Raw genomic sequence first — 19,503 nt, 5'->3', positions numbered from 1 at the left:
GCGTGGTTTTGGCACCTGAATTCCCATGGGCATATGACTCCTACTATTTTTAGAAGTGGAGACTTCAGCAGTTTGACCAAGTTCGTGATTGGTTCTTTAGATTTCTCTACTATCTTAGGTAGTATCTGCTATTTTGAAAATTCATGGCCGATTAACTTCTTTATTGACCACTGTTATCTCTTCAGCCTAAACTTCTGCAGCACCCACTGGCCCCATTACGACCGATTTGAGGTGTATCATGCTTTCAACTTCTGCTTCACCTCTTTAAACCCATCTGTGTTATTCATATTCCTGTATGTTGATTCTCATAGTAACATGGGACTATCACGGATATCTGTTGCTTTAAAAAAAATTAATAGAAGCACTTTTTCTTTGACTATGCATTGTACCAGTGAAAAAGAAACAGCCTGAAGTTTTTGCTTGGTTGGTTTGTTTGTTTTTAATTAGAAGAAGAATGCAGTTTTAGTGAAAGAAATAATCATAATGCACTGTTCTATTTTCAAAGCTGGGTCACGGAAAAAAAGGATCGGAGCTGATGATACACTGTGGATCATCTTCTACATTATTTGTAGGATTAGTGAACCTCTCAGGTGCAGATTTATAGTGTCATTAAGCAACCCTACTTTACAGCATCATATGCAACGTGCCTCCATAAGCCATAGAATTTGTTTGTAGATACTTTGTGCTCTTCAGGTGAAGCACTGAGAAGGTTAGTGAAGCACTACTTGCTCCAGTATCTCGTCTTTATACTAGCACCTAAGGGAGAAGAAACGTCAGCAGTTGAGGTAGATGACTGTGAAATAAACAGTCTATACTCAGCGTATGCTATTTGTTTACAGTGGTACATTGTGAAAATTGCCTCTCTAGGGTGCAGAGTAACAGGGGTATACACAGCAACCCATGATTCTCATCTACAATCTACAGCTGCAATATTTGAATTTCTTGTGTGCTGTGCATGTTATAGTCGGCCTCTAACATAAACCACGCATATATATTCAGAGTGGTTACAGTGGAAAATAAGTGTTCTTAGGCACTGCTCAGTGATACCATTTCTCAGTACTTAATCATCTGTCATTATCTGGGATATTTAAAATATCAGCTTGCTTTGTTAAAACATTTTTCATTAAATAGCTGCATGAACAACAAGACTTCTAAAAGTTAAAAACATGTCGTAAGTAGGAAACTGAAAAACTGGCTTGTATCCTCAGAAAGCTTTGCTTAGCAATGTTTTGAATGTGATACACCGAATGCAAATGTATTTCCATCATTTCCCTGTCTTATTTTCAGTTATATGTATTAGTGGCAGTGTAGACTGGGACATTTTCCTAGTACTGTAACTCGTCCTTTATAACAATATCATGTTTCGTTAAAATCTTGCTGATGTTTGGTTATAGGCAGTTTGCACCGTGCATCCAGTGTTCCAGAGCGTGTCTATAACATGGGGATTACTGAAAATGATTCTGCACTAAGAACTCCCTATGGTTTTTCATATTACCAGTCAAACCAGGTGAGGAAAAGACGACAATGAATAGAAATTAATATATCACATGCATAGTTTATTCATTTTGTTACCACAAATAATAGCATGTAGATGGTGTTTCAAGGTTTGTTTGCTTGCTTGCTTGCTTTTTAAAGCCTGATTTCTAGAAAATGAGGTTTTTACAGCTGAGATCTGTTAACGTTTTACCCCCATCCAGTGACTTCTGAGCCCAGTGGCTAAATTCAACTCAGTCGTACAGACAGGCTTTTTGCAATCCTGTTGGTTTTGTGAGAATTGGCATCAGGGTAGAAAATTAAAACCCATATGAACACCCCACTAAAGCAAAGGCTGTGACAAGCCAGATCATCATCCGTCCCACCAGGCAGCCGGTCAGTCTTCACATCTGTAGCTCAAAGCGGCTGGAGGCCATGCTGCCGCTCACAAGAGTTGGAGGTTGCTAGAAGAAGTTCAGCGATCCCGTGGGGTAACAAATGACATGGGTGGGAGCTGGGAATGTTCTGAAAGAGGTTAGGGAATTAAGCATCCAAAACCACAAGAAAACAGATTGCCTTAGTTTCACAAGGACAGGTAGAGTGTTCCTTATCATTTAAAATAATCCTGTTGAAACCTGTTTTAGCATTACAAGAATTTGAGCAGTATAGTCCTTGCAATACAATGGTGTTTCTAAACTGTCTAATCATAAATTCCCTTGTTATTTTGACCAGCTTTTCTTGGGTCGTGGCCTGAATGCTAAGATAAATAATTGGTTTCCTGCAGGGTTTGTGACACAGCTCATAACTGGTATGAACCTATTTGAGGGAGCAACCATGATTTGGAAATCAACACACAGCTCAATAGCAATGCTGCTGCATGAACAACATTAGTAAACTGAAAGCAATTCAGCTTGAGAACAGAAATATTTCTTTAATGACCATATACGGAGGGGCCGATTCTTTCTTAATTTTCGATTACTCTGGCTCTGTATGGGGAGAGTTAGAACCATTTACTTAAATACATTTCCTTCTCTGTCCTCCTATCCTCTGTTCTCACCTATCATCCAGTCCATAATATTTAACGTGAATCCCTTCTGTCTAGAGGAGAGCAACAAGAGGGAAACCGGAGGTGCCATAGGAACTGCAAGAAAATACTACAGTTTTCCACGTGGGGTTGGGGGGAGAATTAAAAAATAAGAGAGAGAGACTATTTGTCCTGTGTGAGAGCCAGAAAAAGCCACAAGGTCTAGTATTTTACTAAAACATTAATTTCCTTGTCCCCAAACAAAAGATAAAGATATCCTTGCATAGCTTCCGTAGAATAAACAGATGTATCCAGTGATCCTTGCCTCAGCCTACTATTTTCAGCAACCTTTACTCCTTTTGTGAGTTGATTATCACCCTCAGTAACTCCTCAACAGTGAATTTAAGGGATTTCAGTCTGGCAACTATCTGCTAAGCACTGTCCCTTCAATTAATAAATTGTGTGAGCTTCTCAGTTTACCTTAAAAAATGCCTTTAATATTACAAAGCTTTAATACGACATGGAAATGGAATATACGGGGCTTTGATTAATGGCTGGATGCCACTGTGCTTACTGATCTTAAAAAAAAAAAAAAAAAAAAAAAAAAAAAAAAAAAATTGGGCCTTGACTTTTCTATTTCAAGGCCAGATAGTCTCCCAAGTTGATTTAGTTCTGAAAGGTCTTCAATGGAGTACAATGTCCAATTTAGAGCATAAGAAAAAGGTAGAAAAATTGGAGAGGCCCCAAATGGCACCTAAAGAGTAAGACTCTTGAAGGCACATCCTACAAAGAAAGGTTGAAGGAAGTGGGTTTGTAAAATTATAAAGCAAGATGATGATCCATTACTGTCCATGCCCATTAGGAACAGGAAAAGAAAAATCATCTTAAATTGCAACTGTAGAATTAGGGAAACCATTGAGATGGTTTTCTTAGAACGTTATGTAATCTCCTTCATTTTTAAGAGGTTAGACAAACAGGGAAGGGACTATCTCTTTTTACTAGATCCTACCCCAAAGTGAACAAGAGGGCTTAATAACCTTATATTAATAAGGCTAACAGCAATATGCAGACACTTTAGTATAATATTTTAATATCTGACTGATTAATTTTCTTCTGTCTATTGGAAAACCTTGAATTTAATTTTAGTAGCAGATGTGGGTGTTAATCCTTGAGGAGTTTCAAACTGAAACTGAAATCTCCATTAATAAGCAGACTGTTTGCTACCAGGCACAATTGACTTGTGCACCTATTTTGAGTTAATGACAGATTAGGCTTTGTCTTCTAATGTTTAGACCTTTGTTAGGCAGATACAAAGAAGTGTTGCAGAATCCCATTTAATGCACAGTTTTGGCGATGTTCACGTTTTGTTTTCTGATTCTGAGAGCAGACCTTAGAATTTTTATCTTTACTTTTTTCGTTTAGTTTCTTTGCTATTAGTCCTAAATGCTGGGATCATACTGAGACTCCTGTTCTTTTATGCACCCTTGAATAGGTGGCCTCGCCATCCTCTTACACAAATGGCTGGGGGACGAGGATTACTTACAAGACAATGGAAGAGAGAGCTCAAAGGCAGCCTCTGAAGAGACTAGAGGTTTCACCCCAACGAAGTCCTGAAAGATTGTCATATGTGTCCAATGATTTTCACTATGACGGAGGGATTTCAACTGGATTCTCCGTGAGGCATGGAGATAGCAGGAGATCCAGCGGGACCATCCCACCAAGATATGCTCGGTCTGAGATTGTTGGGTACACTCTTCGTGATTCAGTGAACAGGGGACGCTTCTTTAAGAGACACTCCCACATGGGCCCTATTAATGATGCCGTCCTTGATGGTGTCTACCCCAGCCCCGCTGTCCCTCTGTACCATCAAGCAGGCAACAGCCGCAGCATGACCAACCTTTTGGAGAAGGAGAACTACCTGACCTCAGGCAGTGCGATGGGACAAGTGAGATCACCAATTGCTTCCCGTTTGGGGTCTCAGAACAGGCAATCTTTAAGGCCCAGCTGGTACCAAACTACTCTCAGAAGCACGCAGACCAGGAGGGAAGCTTCCCAGCCAGCTTCGATAACCAGTGTCGCTGCAGAAACGGATGGGAAGAGGATGCCGTTGACAGCTGCCGTGGCAGCAGCAGGGAGAAATGGTTTCCTGCAGAGTGAACAAGTCACCGTCAATGGATCTCAGCTAGGGTAAGCACAAGGCAGGGCCTGCGTTGGTTCTGGGGTGTCACAGCTGAAAGGAACCTGTTCGTTTAAAAATAGAAAGTGAACTGACAGCTTAGAAAGTGAACGGACAGGTTATGGTTCAGCAGCCAACGCAGTGTATGAAATGTCAGTGCAGAGGATGCAGAACGTAGATCCGCTTTTAAAAATCCACTTCCAGTGCAACAGAGGAAAGGGAGAAAAAAATGTATGTGTATGTACATACTGCAGGGTCCACTCCTCCTGCTCAGGTTTGGGGCCCCCTTTTGCCAAGAGTTAATCAATTTTATAAGGACGCACGTAGTAGGCACCGAGTCATTTACAATTTAAGTCACAATACACGGTAATGTATCGGCAAATTTTGTGCTCATAAGAGATCGGATGATTTCGGCGCTGGTTCTTGTGAGAATAGGTCAGAAACCTACCAGTGAAGCAGCTTTTGGCAGATTGACGATTTCCAGTTAAAAATCCTTCATGGTTTCAAGGAAACTTTTTAGTTTTGAAAAACTTCAGTTAAAATACAGGCAGGAATTTCTCTTAGCTCTGTAGCACTCTCCATCCCTGGAACAAATACAAACTGCTCTGAATTTCAGGGCTTTTTAATACCATGAGATCCTACATGCTCTGAGGATGCTATCTTAATTTGAAGCCCGGTTAGCTCCATGGCAGAAATTCCCAAAGCTGCCCCCGATCTCAGGAAAATTGTTTAAAATCTTAGAAGTACTTTTTTTTTTTTTTCCTCCAAAATTACTTCTTTTTTTCCCCTGAAATTCCCTTTCACAGAAGATTTCAGAATGTCTAAGATCAGTTCCATTTTCAAAAGAGAAAATGTATCAGTTCTGAAATTCCCCTCAGAAGCGAATATTTTTTTTCATTTTAGAATAATCCTGAATGGTTCCAGAGCTCTTAAGGTTCAATGGACAGAACAAACCACTTGGTAAACAGGGGATGGTTACCTGCAGTGTTTACTGTGATTTCTGTTTTTTCATAATTCAAATAGGATCCCAAGGTTTCTTTTGTAAGTTAATCACGGTGTAAGTTACAACAGCGTTATTAAGAAATGTCTCTTTTTCCATTACTGTGTAGCTGTTATGTTCATTTTTCTGAAGGCCGCCTTTCTTCTTTTTCTAAATCTGTTGCTGTGTGAGGTGAGATGAGATATCATCCGATATCACTGCTGTGTACAGATCAGTTATTTTCTGTCATCAACTACATGTTGTGTTCTATGACTAGATTTCCAAATATACACAGTCTTGTGCCCACATCTGATCTGGATCAAAATTTTCACCTCTGGGTGATGCAGGAGTTAAGAGATCTGGTATTAATGATGTGACTTGTAAGTATTCAGTCTTTACCGCAAGTAAGTCCAGAAAAAACAGCTGAGAGCTCACAACAGCTAAAGATTTGGGAGTAGTAATGTTGAAAATAGGTGCCTGGGAGGACTTTGTTTCTCAGTAGGACAATTTACAAACAGGCATATATCCCATCGACTTAATCATTTACTTAACTTTAAGCACATCCTCGAGTGCATTTCTGAGCCACAACCAGCAATTCTGATACTTAATTTTGTGTAGGAGCAATTTTGGTTCTTCTTTGGCAGGTGCAGACGCTGGAGTCTGGTTGTCTGCCTGCACAAAAATCAACCAAAGCGGTTTTCATACCTGCAGGTGTAAACATCTATCTTCAGTCATTGTGCAAGTGGCGTGCTTGAGACCATGCTGAACTCAGGTGGAAGATTTGTGACCTAATGGAAATCTTTTTGACAGCATAATTCCTTAAGTGCTAGTTTTTAAGTTCAGAGTTGCTGGAAGTTACAGAGGAAAACAGTTGGAAGTGCTGTGAAAGCCTCTAAAGTTCTTTTTGCAGATGTTCACAGATTTCATTTATCTCAGCGCTTCTATTTAATTTACTTGTACATATCTTGTTCAGATTTTTAAATACCCTTGGTTCTAGTTTAGTTTCATAGCTACATTTTGGGGGGAGTAAGGGGTTCTTTATTTTACCCAAAGTTTAAAAAATTCTCTGTAAAATATAATAGCTTATATTAGTGAAGAGGCTGATGAAAAGCAGCATGTAAGATACAATTCCAGAAGAGATTTGCACCACTAGATTCTTAAATGATGAGGAAGAAACGGTAGCTATTTTAGCTGACTGAAGTAAGTATTTGTTACACGTGCTTATGTAATGACATGGGTATGGTATCGAAATACATTATTACCGTTTTCAGACATCTAAAATACACGTGTAATAAATCCCTTTGTAATTCTCACCACTGGAAAGGCTTCATGCAGAAGTCCTGTTGTTATTGTAGTATACTTTGATTCATCCACATCTGGCTACTGCACAGTTTAATGTAGAATTAAGTATTTAAAATGTAATAGCCAACCTTTTGCTTTGGGGTATACACTGCTGTCAAATCAGAGCTATTTCACTCAAGTCCATCATTCCACCAGTAGTGCAATAATTTCTTTTGACAAGACTTCTCAGTTTAAGAAGTTAGTAGGGACTTTCACATTTCTTGTCATTTCCCATTCTCTTTGATTTTAAGACTGCATTATCTGATATACTGCTCCCTTACCTCTTGCTCCCTTAATAATGGAAGGGGAGAAAAAAGGTCAGCCTGTTTTCTGAGTAATTTAATTTTTTCCAGAAATTTATACTTTTTTATGCAAATCAAAATTTAGGTCTTTCCAAGGTTAATTAAGAGGATGTAAAGTAGTTCTGTAACATTAAAGAGAAGCAATGGACTAGCTGTGTATAGTATTTGAAATGTATATGAAAGCATTTTCAAACTTTCTGTAGAAGAATTAGCTCATGCTATGAAATCAAGGTAGAAAAATCGGAGTATAGAGATGCTGTCTCTGTATCTTCTGGTAAAATGAAGCAGTTAAAAGCATCCTTATATCAAGGGCTTGGGAAAGAGAGAGATTCAACGTGAAGCTGTCTGAGAAACAGCCCCTCACAGAGTCTGACCTCTAGATGTATTGAGAGCTGTCACAAAATGATTAGACAACACAGTGCATATATCTCAAAAATGTTACATTCTGGCAATTAAGGTGAAGTCAGAACTTGTCAAATCATTGTTCTGTTCAACAACCGCTGCCTGCATATCCATTTGTTTGTTGTCATTGCACATGCTGATCAGCCACGTGGCTATTAAGTTTGCTTGTAAATGTTCTGAGGGTAGGATGGAATCATTGCATCAAATTCTATTTTGACAAGAGTTAGGGTGCTGCAACTTTATGAATACCATTGAGGGTCAAAGATGATATTGTATCCTTTATTACTGTCAGATAAAACATCAGTGAAAGTTATTTTTATCCAGTGAAGAGCAATCCTAGTATGGCAGTGAACAACAGCAGAGAAAGATTTTGGCTACTGCACGTGAAGGGGTGTCAGCCATGAAGGGGTGACTGGTGAATGTGGGCTGCTCCCGGTCACAGTGCAGATCCGCACACCCAGCACTTAGAAATTTGGTCTCTGGCTGTACGTGTGTTTATCTCAGCCTGGCAGTGACTGCTGGTGGACCTTTACTACTCTGGGACGTCCTTGGTGTCCTGAGGCTGAGCTCCCACGTGGATTCTCTGGTGTCCCACGAGGGATCAGCTCATGCGGCAGTCTTGACCTTGGCAAGGGCGTGGATAGAGTCCTTCTCTGCTGTTAGTCACTGAAATGACTCACAATTTAATACATCGGAGATGTCTGCCGCTCTGTAGAAGGTGACCGAATTTGGTCAAAGGACTCCAAAGTTACTGCAGTGACTAAGAGGCAGGTAGGCATGCTCACATGTGCACATCTATAACATGGTCACAAATCCCTTGTTGATTGAAGAAACCTGACTAAAACCCAAGCTTGAAATTCCTGTTCTTCTGTTCCACTTGGAGAGAGCAAGAAGAACTATGTCTTGGCTTTTTTTCCATTACTCATTGTTCAAGATGTTTAAGTAGGTTTCTGATCAGTACATTCCACTTGCAACTTAAGAGTAACTTACTAGCTACTGTGTTTTAAATCCCGACTGAGGTAAACTCTGAAAATCTGGAAGCTGTAAGCGTTGCCAGACCAGAGCCCAAGGCACTAGAGATACTAACCACAGTTCTGTCTAATTTCACTTTTATTTAACCTTTCCACTGACATCCTCAACACACTGTCCCCTTCATTTCATCTTTGTCTTGCACAAGCGTGCCTCAGCACCTATAGATGCAGCGTATTTGCTCAAAACGCTATCTCAGAGGAGGGGAGAAGACAAGAAATAACGTGATTTATACCAAAGGGAAATATAAAGGCGAGTGGAAACCTCAGGGTACAGGAGTATAATTTCAGTTGCAACAGGTGCATCGAAATTCTTCTTCATTTCTTTGCTGTCCTCGCAGCCATACTAATTGTCTTTTGCCTCAGCAAAAGCAAGCACCAGATGTTCATTTACAGTGTAGCTGGTAGGAAAAATTCCAACAAAATCCATTTTTGTCTCAGAGCTCATGAGTTCATCATAAATATTTTGGAGAAAAGAGTTGGATTTCAATGTATTTGTAGCAAGATTCCCTGTGAGAAATCTGCCTGACTTCTGCCTCGTTTGTCTACCTTGCTCCTCTGCAGCCCATTCTGGGCAAGCCTGGACTTCCAGACTCTTTCATTGCTGCCAGTCCATTACTGAGACGGTCTCAGAGCTGAAGAACTGGGTGACTCCTGGGGCAGTCCACAAACACATGCTTTAGAAATTATTTTTTTTTCTCAGTATCAAAACATTTTGTATTTCACGTTTCTGAATATTGTTTATTATTTAATATTTCTGCTTAGTTAAAAGAAAAAAAATCAAAATTTCAATTTAAACCAATTTATTTCCCAGGCACCTATTTTAACATAAGAGGTAATTGTGTCAAAATTTCTAATTTTAGATGCACTTACTGAGATGATTGTCAGGTAAACCATTCTGATTCTGGTAGCTCTGAAGTAGGGAGTTATTGCCAATGACTACTTGTTTCACTGTGGTTCACAGACTGTCCTCTCATTCCTGTCTGGCCAGCCTGGGATCTGGTTCTACAAAATTATTTGGTTTTAAAAAAATAGAATACTCATGATTTTGTCCACTGCTTCCTCCCTTCCGCCTCCCCCCCCCCCCCCCCTTTTTTTTTTTTTCCTCTAGGTGGAGAGTATTTGAAACAAAAAGTAAATAAAAAGTCTGGGGAACATAACCACCTGTCCCAGAGCTAGTGCACCTGATTGTGCCATGAATTGTTTTATGTTCCATTTACTGGGGAAAAAATGGGTCTGGTGACCTCTCTTTTCAATTCTGTATATTGTTGTCTAACACAATTATAATTCAAGCAAACATGCTGGAAGTTGGGACAAAAATAGCTACACATATTTTAAATCCTACCACAGGCAATGTACATCCTTGATTTAATGAGTGGTGTTTTTATTTTGTCCCACCTAAAAAAAGGTTTTGCCCTTCTATTTCAAACTAGAACAATTTCTATAAGCTTGAAAAAAGCAGGTACTGAGCCTTGCATATACGGAGTCTGGGACCTGAGAAACTGAAGAAAGGCATGAAAACAAATATAAAAAAGCAATCATCACATTACTGAGAAAAACATCAAGGTATCTTCTTGATCAGTAAAAGACGCTCTAATTTGGTTATGGCCTCCTTTGGATCTTAGTGCTTCATCCACTGATGTTTCCATTTTGTTTTTATAATGTGAAGCATGACTTGCTTTGTCCGGAAGCTCTCATTGTTGCAACACTTCCATTTATGATTTTCTCTTCCCCCAGAATTTTAGTATGTCTTAAAGCTTTTATAATATTTTCTGCTGCTGGAAAGGGAATAATTTTCTAAGAAAAGCTGAAGTTACTTGAAAAATATGAAAATCCTGGTTTTACAAGAAATTTCACAGGCTAAATGATTTTTTCTGCAGTCTTGCTTCACTATATTTCCTCTGTCTATATTTTTAAGGAGCCCAGAAGGGGAGATGACTCTGGATCGTGCAGTAAGCATACTGAAGAGTGAAAATACACAGTCCACCCCTAGGATTCTTGCTGCAGTGACTTTCATACAGCATGAGTGCTTCCAGAAATCAGATGCCAGAAGAAAAGTAAGTCATTATTTTTATGCCAGCTACAATCAGGTAGAGCAAATAACTTTCTATACTGTATGGCACTGTGTGCCAACACACAAAAAAAAAAGACACTCCAAGAAACCTTGTAGGATACTGATGTTGAATATATCCCCTAAAATATGCTGATGCTTTTTTGCTGCAGATTCTTTTAAATCTGTGGAATGGCACTGGTGTATGCTAGCAAAAATTTGGTCTTTAGCATTTTGTGATACGAGGCATAGAAATGTAGGCTAAGAATTCACCCAAACCATCTATAATTACAGATGTTTGTGACCAACTTTTAAAAAACCCCATTGATTAGGATCCCACAAGCTCCTGCAGGCAAAGAGCTTTACTACCTTTACGAGTTATTCCCAAAGTATAACTTAAATCTCCCTTTTGCAAACTGAGTTGATTAATTTCTATTCCATCGTGATGGATATGGAGAAGAATGTCTATTTTTCTGTCTCCTTGATAATGGTTTTTCATATATGTTAAGGCTGCTAGGTGTATACCCAATCAGTTTGCTCTTTTTCAGGCCAAACGAACATAGCTCTTTCAGCCTTTGTAAGTTGTAGAGTCTGAACTTCTTGGTCAATATATTTGCTCCTGTGTCTCATTTTTGACTGACATGCTTACATCGTTGGTACAGAAGTATCCCAGAAGAGAAAACTCTGGGAGTACAGTGCAAACTTGTCCAAGCTTCAGGGTTTTCTAGGACTGCACAAATGTGTTAATACAGTGTATGGATTTGCCAAACTGGTAAGGGCTTGTTGGGACTGCATAAATGCATTAATACATTGTTTGGATTAACCAAATTTGTTAAGTCTCTTACAAGAGACTTGTTAAGTCTCTTACAAGTTTTTTGAAAGAACATATTAAAAATATTCTCTTCGTGCTTTTCTTTAAATTTCACTATCGAACACAACTATGGTTCCCTTACTGAACAGTTCTGTACATTAATGTGTAAGGTGGTTGTTTATTTCAACCATTTAAAAAAAAATTCTTACATCTGCTTTGTTTTGTAATATGCTTGGTATTATTCATACATAATCTCAGCCTTAATGCCATATTCATATATATGCCGTCCAGTTCAGTGACAGCCAAACATCACTCAACCCTTTGGTAGTTTTAACTTGCTTCATGGTAGATCAAAGTCTGTTTTGGAAAAAAACACCAGTACAATTAGAAGCCTTTAACTTCAGTCTTGGGACAGAGCTTCAGAATTGAATGTTCGAAGGCGGTTTATTATTCAGACCTCTCTCAGGCAGCTTCCTGGAAAAACAAGTGGATGAGTAAAAGAGTTCAAATTGGAGTAGTTAGCCTGAAGCCTTCTTTATTTTCCTGTCTATCCCACATATCCTAGCTGAGTTTTTCTGTTTGGTGCCCATCAGACATGTTCACATAGGCATTGTCTTGTTTCCCCTTTTTAGCCTTTTAGCCTGCATTCGTTTTCTTTGTCTCCCGATGCTTTGTTGCCTGCTGCTTCATAGTCTGTGGGTCTAGTGGCTTTTCTTTTTCTCGTGAAATTGTGGTCTTACAGTATTTTGGTGAATTTTGTCTAGCAATGAAAATTTAGAAAGACCAATCGGTAGCTTTTGTAAATTCTCCTCTGCACATTAGGTGGAAATAGCACCCCTTCTTTTACAAGAGCTATAAATCCCTTGAAATTACCAACAGAAAGTCTCCATAAATGTTTAAAAAAACCAACTAGCTACAGTATCGGTGTCAAAAGGGCTTATCTACTGTAATAAAATAGGTTGATGTGCCTTCAGCATGCTCTATGCTCCACTTACCTCAGGATATATATTTCTGTATTTCATTCTGCCAGCATCTAGAAGATTGCTGAATGAATCCAGGGGGAATCAGGTCAGCAATGCAGCAGCAAGAAAACTGTGCCTTTTGTACAACTGAATCAGAGGAAAGGCAGGCAGGCGGTGTAGTTTGCCAGGGCATGAAGGGCAAAAGGCTTTGTGATGTTTCATTTCTTCGTGTTGCCAACACTTGTCGGTCGTATTGAATTCTTTTTATCATTAAACTCTGCACGACTCAAAACAGTTGTATCAGATTTCTAAGTCTTTCACATGCTGTTGGTTCTACACAAGGATGAGTTTATCCACAAAACCATATGGCATTCTGAGATGCTGGAGGAAACTGTCCTCAATTGTACATGAATGTGAAGTATTTTCCATAGTAAACTCATTCCTAAATGAGCCAAGGCTTGCTTATACCACATCACAGCTCATATGGGATTCATCATTTGCCACAACAAGTAGAACTTGGATACTATCTGTTTCCATACAGCTGCCGTAAAATAACATCTTCTTTATTCTTCATTCATTTGGGGCCAAAACCTCATTTTCTAAAGGGTTAGACACTGAAGAGTAGTTTTTTGTTGAATATGGGTGGTTCAGTAGTTAACTAGCTTACAATGTTTAATGGTCTATGTTTCAAAGTTTACTAGTTTACTGTTTTTTTCTCAATATGCCACAGATAAGAAGTACTAAGTATAGTGTATTCTTATTTAATACACTTTCAATACATGCACAGAAGTTAACAGAGAAAAATATTGTCTTTCCATCAGGCTGGCTGCTGAGGAAAGAAAGCAAACTTGGCGTATCAGGAACATTTTACATCAAGAAATCTCAAAGCAGTTTATAAATATTCCAGAGTTAAATCTCAAATATCCATTTCACCAACATGGAAGCTAAAATACAGAGCAATTAAATGTCTTGTCAGAGAGTACAAATATGCAGCAAAGCTGGAAGAGAATTAGTTTCATTCTCTGACATTAATTATTAAAATATGATGCCTCCCTTAGTTGTGGATTTTAACTATGACTCATATGAAAGCCCAGAAGTTAACAGTCATGTCCAGATGATTAATGTTCTCTGCTTCATGTCTTTCAAATAGGAGCAAACGAAAAAAGTCCCTATGACTATTTAAAGGTTTGCTGTGGGAGCGGGGGGAGTTTTTCATTTACAGTATCTAACTATTCTCTGCTGTGTTTTGTTTTCCTCGCAGGTTTTCTCACTTGGTGGTATCCCCAAACTTTTACAGCTTCTTGACGTTCAGAATGAGGACATTCAGCGGGCAGCAAGTGGTGCTCTGAGAAACTTGGTGTTTGAGGACAATGACAACAAACTGGAAGTGTCAGAGCAGAAAGGGATCCCACTCTTGCTGCGCCTGCTCCGCCACACCAGGGATGTAGAGACTAAAAAGCAAATAACAGGTAGAGTTTTCTGTGCAGTTGAGCATGAAGTGCTTTAAGTAGCACACAAGCTTTCCACGTGAGGTACATGGTTGTTTACTTAGGCCACGTTTAGTGACTAAATACACGAATATTGTCACCTATTCTAAGCTCTTCCCTTAGGGTGAAATTCCAAGGTCCTTACTCAAGACCAGTCCTTAAGACAGTAAGAAGACACTAGGAACTAACTGCAACTTCCTCTCTTAAAGCATCTTCAGAAATGACATGAATCTATTTGTTTGCAGGAAGCTTGAAGTCCTAGATATTCCAGAAAAGAAAGTGAGGCTCCAAATAGCAAATTCTGTAGAACCATTTCGGTGAGCGGTGATCGGAGCAGTCCCAGGGGCGCCTGGGACCATAATTAATGCCCGCTACTTGCACAGCAGCTCAGCCCTCGCTCTCTGACACTGCTGCCAGGGCGTACTGGGAGCCCCTTGTTGAAGACTGTCCCCCAGAACAGTCAGGTGCTGTGGATGGAGTGGTCGTCCTACTCCCCACAAACCCTCCTGCCCCCAGTTTCTACTCTGAGCTCTCTCGCTTCTAGCTGTTCACACCCAAGTCTGTCTTCTCAGATCTGTGACAAGCAGCAAACTCTGCCCCAGCAAGAGCATGCCTCCTCTCTGTGTGCGGGGGAGAGCTCCTGCAGGCCAGCCATTTGGCCGTAAAGATCATACGGCACCGTCAGTGGAGTGGCCTGCGTTCTGGAATCAGTCTTTGCAGGGCTTATGTTCTCATTCTTTTATTTCCACTGTCCTTGAGGAAGAACTGTTGAAAAACAGTAGGGCCCATTGCAATTTTGAAGGAAGAGCCCTTTGGATCAGAAACCCCATATTACACCTCGTGTACACCAATGTAGCGGAAGGAACGGTGGGAAGAAATGTCCACCATTGCTCACAAAGAAACCTGCAGTTTCTGCTCTGTTGGCTTTGCGGCAGCCAGTTAAGAAACACCCACCACTTTGTCCCTGCACTCCTGTTTGGCCGGAGTGTGTCTCTAGGAGGTCAACTGCTTGTGACCCACATTCATTCTAGTTAGCGTGCAAAGGAAGAGCAGGCTTATATTTTATAAATGGAAGAAAACATTATGAATAAATGAATGGAGATTTGGTTTAAGTGATCTTTACAGATACCAGGAACACAAGCTATTAAAATAACAGTGCTTGAAAAAATACAGAAGGTGTCCAGCAGCCCTGCCTTGAAGCAAAGGCATGTTGAGACCTTCTGTAATTCTGCATTCTTTTAAGTATTTGAAATACTGTGCTCCCTAAGCTGGAGAACAAAGCTTTGTCTTGTTGGGACTTTTGGCTCAGTTCTACAGCTCTGCAACATGAAAATGGTTTAAAGTTTTTCACATTCATCAGACGCAGATTTGGGTCACTTAGTAACTTATTGTACAGTGTGTTGTCTCTCAGTGCTGTTACACACCAGTGAGGGAAACAGTGAAAATGGTGGTACAGTGGCCAGAAAGCACATGCTCTTGTCTTGCTAGCAACTTCATCATTTCTGACAAAAGCTTTGACTGTGCAGGATAACTCGTATAGATGTTGTGAATATTATTGTCTTCCCCTTCACTACTGTGAAAATGGATGAAGGGGCACCTTCTTTCTGCAATTACTGCTGTCATTGAACATCAATATTTACTTACGAAACATACAAGACACCAACAAAATATTTAAGCGATATCAAGCAGGATGTTGTAGTTTGCATAAAGCAAAATACTCTGATACACTTTTGTGCCTATCAGTTGCAAGGGATGGCTTTAAAAATTCACCGAGAGAGAAGTATTTCTCGCTTTGTTCAAGCCCAAACGTGCAGTCAGGAGGAAGTACATTGGGTCGCTTGGTGAAAATGGCACTAGGGCATACTTTCTGCCATCACTTGAGCGATTCTTCCAGCTGCCTAGCAAGCTGCAAGGAGCCAACAGGGCAAAGGGCACCCTGGTTGAATGAATTTCTATGAGAATATTAACTTTGCTTCCAGCCACTTTCTTTCCCAGCCCACGCTTCAAAGGCAGGCAAGGAGTGGGCTGCAGACAGGAGGCAGATAGTCACTGTTAAGCGTGTTTACTAAGGTCAGTGCTTCCAGATGATCTTGGCATGTGCAGTGATCTCTAGGAAACACTGGAATTACAGTCCTCTACAGATTGACTGTGTAGCCCGACAAGGGCTGCAACATAGGCCTTTTCCAAGCACAATGCAAACCTCTGGGTGCCTTTCTACCAAAATGGTTAAACCCTGCTGAGCAACAGTTTCCCTGACTGACGGCTCACCTACAAGTGTTGGTTCCTCTCTTGCATTGCCTTTGGCTTCCTACAGGACTAGTGGAATATCGTAGCTATGCATGCAATCGCACTGCAGTGTTGTAATACTTCCAGGAAAAGATTAATGCAGAACCTTTGAGCTTCCACCTGGTCAGCATGAGTAGCCCATCTGTCTTTCCACGTCCTACTTGTTACTTGCCTACTTTGACTGTAAATTAGAGACTTCCAAATGTGTGATATGATAATTAACTGAATGTCTTCCCCCATAAGGGATTAGTAAAATAATCTTGGTTCCTGGTAATACCACGCTGAATTCCAGTGAAAGACTTCTGGCCAAGGATCGAAAGCATGTGATACTCATTAATAAATATGTCTAAGCTGAGCCGAGGAAAGCTTTTTGTTTCTACTGCTGTGTAGGAAGCATGGTACCAAAGCACTCCACCTGGCAAAAATACACAAAGATAAGGAAGTTGTTGGAGAGAGGAAGTTTAAACTCCGAGACACAGAAGTTTTCTCATACCATACTTCATTACCTGTCAGAAATATGATCTAATGCACAAGAGATAAGTACATCTCAGCCTTAGAAGCTGATCTTTAAGGTCACTGACTTATTAGTACCAGCAGTGTTCATACAGTCAAACACTTGCCTGATATTAAGCCATATCATATCTTATCATATCATATCATGTCATATTTTCTTAAAGAATATTTTGATGGGCTATATTTTGTTCGAGACCTAGGCTGAGGAAGACAGTCTGAGCATAGTCATGCAGTCTGCCTTGTATCGTCCTATGAAAAGACTGAAAGCAATGAAAGTGTATGGAGATAAATGCTGATTATAGCAAGAGCTGTGTCCTGCCTCACGCTCTGTGTGTCCCAGGAGAACACACAAAAAGCGCCAAACCAGTACCCCCACCAAAGTAGCTTTGTGCTTATGACAGTGGTTTGAAAGCTGCTGTGGACCAGTTTACCTAATGCCTCTATGCAGAAAATAGCTGCCTGCTTTCTCTGTGCAATTTCTCTGCTTTTATGATCTCTTCTTAGGGGGAATGAGAGCTCCTCAAGATCATCACATTGACTGAATTTGCTAGCTTCATAAAATCATTGATACAAATAAAGGAACCATAGGCTTTGTCCTTTGTTTGACATACTAACAAACTTCTTGCAAATCTCTCAGAAAAGGAATGAGGTTACTCCTGAATAGTAGGAGAGGATGTCACTTGGAGACAATGCAGGAGCCGAGACAGGAATGGCACTTTGTAGTATTTGGAGAGCATACTGAGGAACAGAAATTAAAATGGCTGTGGCATGAAAAAAAAAGAAAAAGATTAGCTTTTGAAGGTAAGCCAGATGAGCCTCCAGGGAGTATCTAACCTCTTGATCTTGTTATCATGCAGCATAAATCTAAGAAATGAAAGAAAATTTTTCCTGCAGGGAAGATTACAGCACAAACAGAACTGTCATTAAAAGAAACATAAATTTAAAAGGAGACCCCACCCATTTTCCCAAATAACCATCTAAGGGAAAACTATGCCCCTATGAATACATTATGTCATAGCTGCAAGGAAAGGGCCCTCTCCTAAAGATCTTTTCTAATGTGAACAAATTCATCCACACCCAGAATGCCACTGAGAGAATTATTCTGAGCCCAGTGAGAAAGTACCTGTGGGTAAAGGTAGGATTTTTGCTGGAAAATTTACAGTGTGAGCAACATCTCAAATTCTGTTCTGACAATTCTATTCTAGGTATCTGTCTATAATTCAAAATGCACTTGTTCCTTTTAATATGATAGTCTTTCCTCATGCCCTCGCATTTGTGCCATTCTGTCTTAACCTGGTTCCCTTATCAATGCCCTTTGGACTGCAAGTCTGATTTTCTACAAGCCTTGCTTATTCTTCGGGAAAGTACATTCTTCCTTTCATCCCCTAATTCAGAAGTTGAAGAGCTGATCCCAGAAGAAGGAATGAGCTGCTTCTGGCTGGCTTTTGTTTTGATTTTACCATTGCTCACAATAGCTGAAATTAAATTCAAAGTGTAAGGAGATACAAAAGAAACATTTTTTGTTGTGAACTGATGAAAGGAACATTCACTAATACTCTGCCAGTGTTTGGAGGAGGTCTGTGAAATTTAGAACAACAAGCTGGGGAAACAATGAATGCCTTTGTAGTGAAAAGCAGAAATATGTGTCTTTTTCAAAGGGAAGAGTACTTTAAAAAGAATTGCCGTCTGTTGGAATAGAACATAAGCAAACCAATCACTTATATGAGATTATATTTGAGATTTGTTTTGGTGTTTGGAGATTGTGCGTAGATGAGGTGTGTAGAGCTACTTAAAGATTTATTTAGCAACAAATGTCTGGGCAGTAATGGCCAAGCAGTGTTTAACAGCTTTCCCGCCTATGAGGAATTTTGCTATCAAGTGTTAGAGAAACTTGGTAACGGGTATCTCCTGTCTTCCAGCAGATTTCCAAAGACCTGGAAACTCACTCTCTGTACCTCCCATCTACCCCCTTTGCATGCAGGTTTATTCTCCCACTCGTTGGTCTTCACTTGGTACTTGGAAGTGCCAGGCATCCAGAAGAGATGAATTCCTCCCTGGAAGTGTGGAGACCGATCACTGGTGTCAGCGGTGTTAGCTCTGTTCAGCTTGTGTTGCTTTGGTAACAGAGAAGATGTTTGCTGCAGATAGGCAAAGCCATGGAAAACTGCGCTTCTCAGTTGGGCATTAGTCTGACTATATAGAAATCTGACTTTAATTGCATGGATGGTTGTGCCCCTTTTTGGCCCCATTTCCATGTCCTCAGATCAGGGCTGGTGAACTCTTATCACCCCCTTCTGCTCCTCTTCAGGATGTCGAATGCCAGACAGGCTCCTTCACTCATTAACTTCAAGGAGTTTGAGATTAGGTCTTTCAAACCGTGCGGGAGTCTTTTTGCCACTCTGATTTTATTTGGATATTGCAGGTTTGTTGTGGAATTTGTCCTCCAATGACCAGCTGAAGCACCTGTTGATTAGAGAAGCCCTGCAGACGCTGACTGAAGCTGTTCTCATCCCTTACTCGGGCTGGCCGGATCGAGATTACCCAAAGTCAAGTGTTTTACCTGACCCTGATATCTTCTACAATGCCACAGGATGCTTGAGGTGAGCGCTCAGTCCACAGGTACCCAAAACAACAGTGATGATAAAACAGGCCTGCACATTTATTTTCTT

At 40.2% G+C, this 19,503-nt stretch overlaps 1 protein-coding gene across 2 annotated transcripts in view; it reads left to right on the top strand.

Moving 5' to 3' along the window:
* PKP2 (plakophilin 2) overlaps nt 1-19,503 on the top strand; it is a 45,592-nt gene that overhangs the window by 6,593 nt on the left and 19,496 nt on the right. For both annotated transcript variants that reach the window (XM_049822160.1, XM_049822159.1), the window contains exons 2-6: nt 1,395-1,507; nt 3,990-4,684; nt 10,644-10,782; nt 13,810-14,017; nt 19,257-19,434. In XM_049822160.1, the coding sequence (XP_049678117.1) occupies nt 1,395-1,507; nt 3,990-4,684; nt 10,644-10,782; nt 13,810-14,017; nt 19,257-19,434 (1,333 nt within the window). The remainder of the gene's footprint in view (nt 1-1,394; nt 1,508-3,989; nt 4,685-10,643; nt 10,783-13,809; nt 14,018-19,256; nt 19,435-19,503) is intronic.

This window comes from Accipiter gentilis, chromosome 18 (assembly GCF_929443795.1).
Source record: "Accipiter gentilis chromosome 18, bAccGen1.1, whole genome shotgun sequence".
NCBI classification, from domain to species: domain Eukaryota; kingdom Metazoa; phylum Chordata; class Aves; order Accipitriformes; family Accipitridae; genus Astur; species Astur gentilis.
The sequence above is the reverse complement of the archived record's forward strand: the minus strand, read 5'-3'. Positions and strand labels throughout refer to the sequence as shown.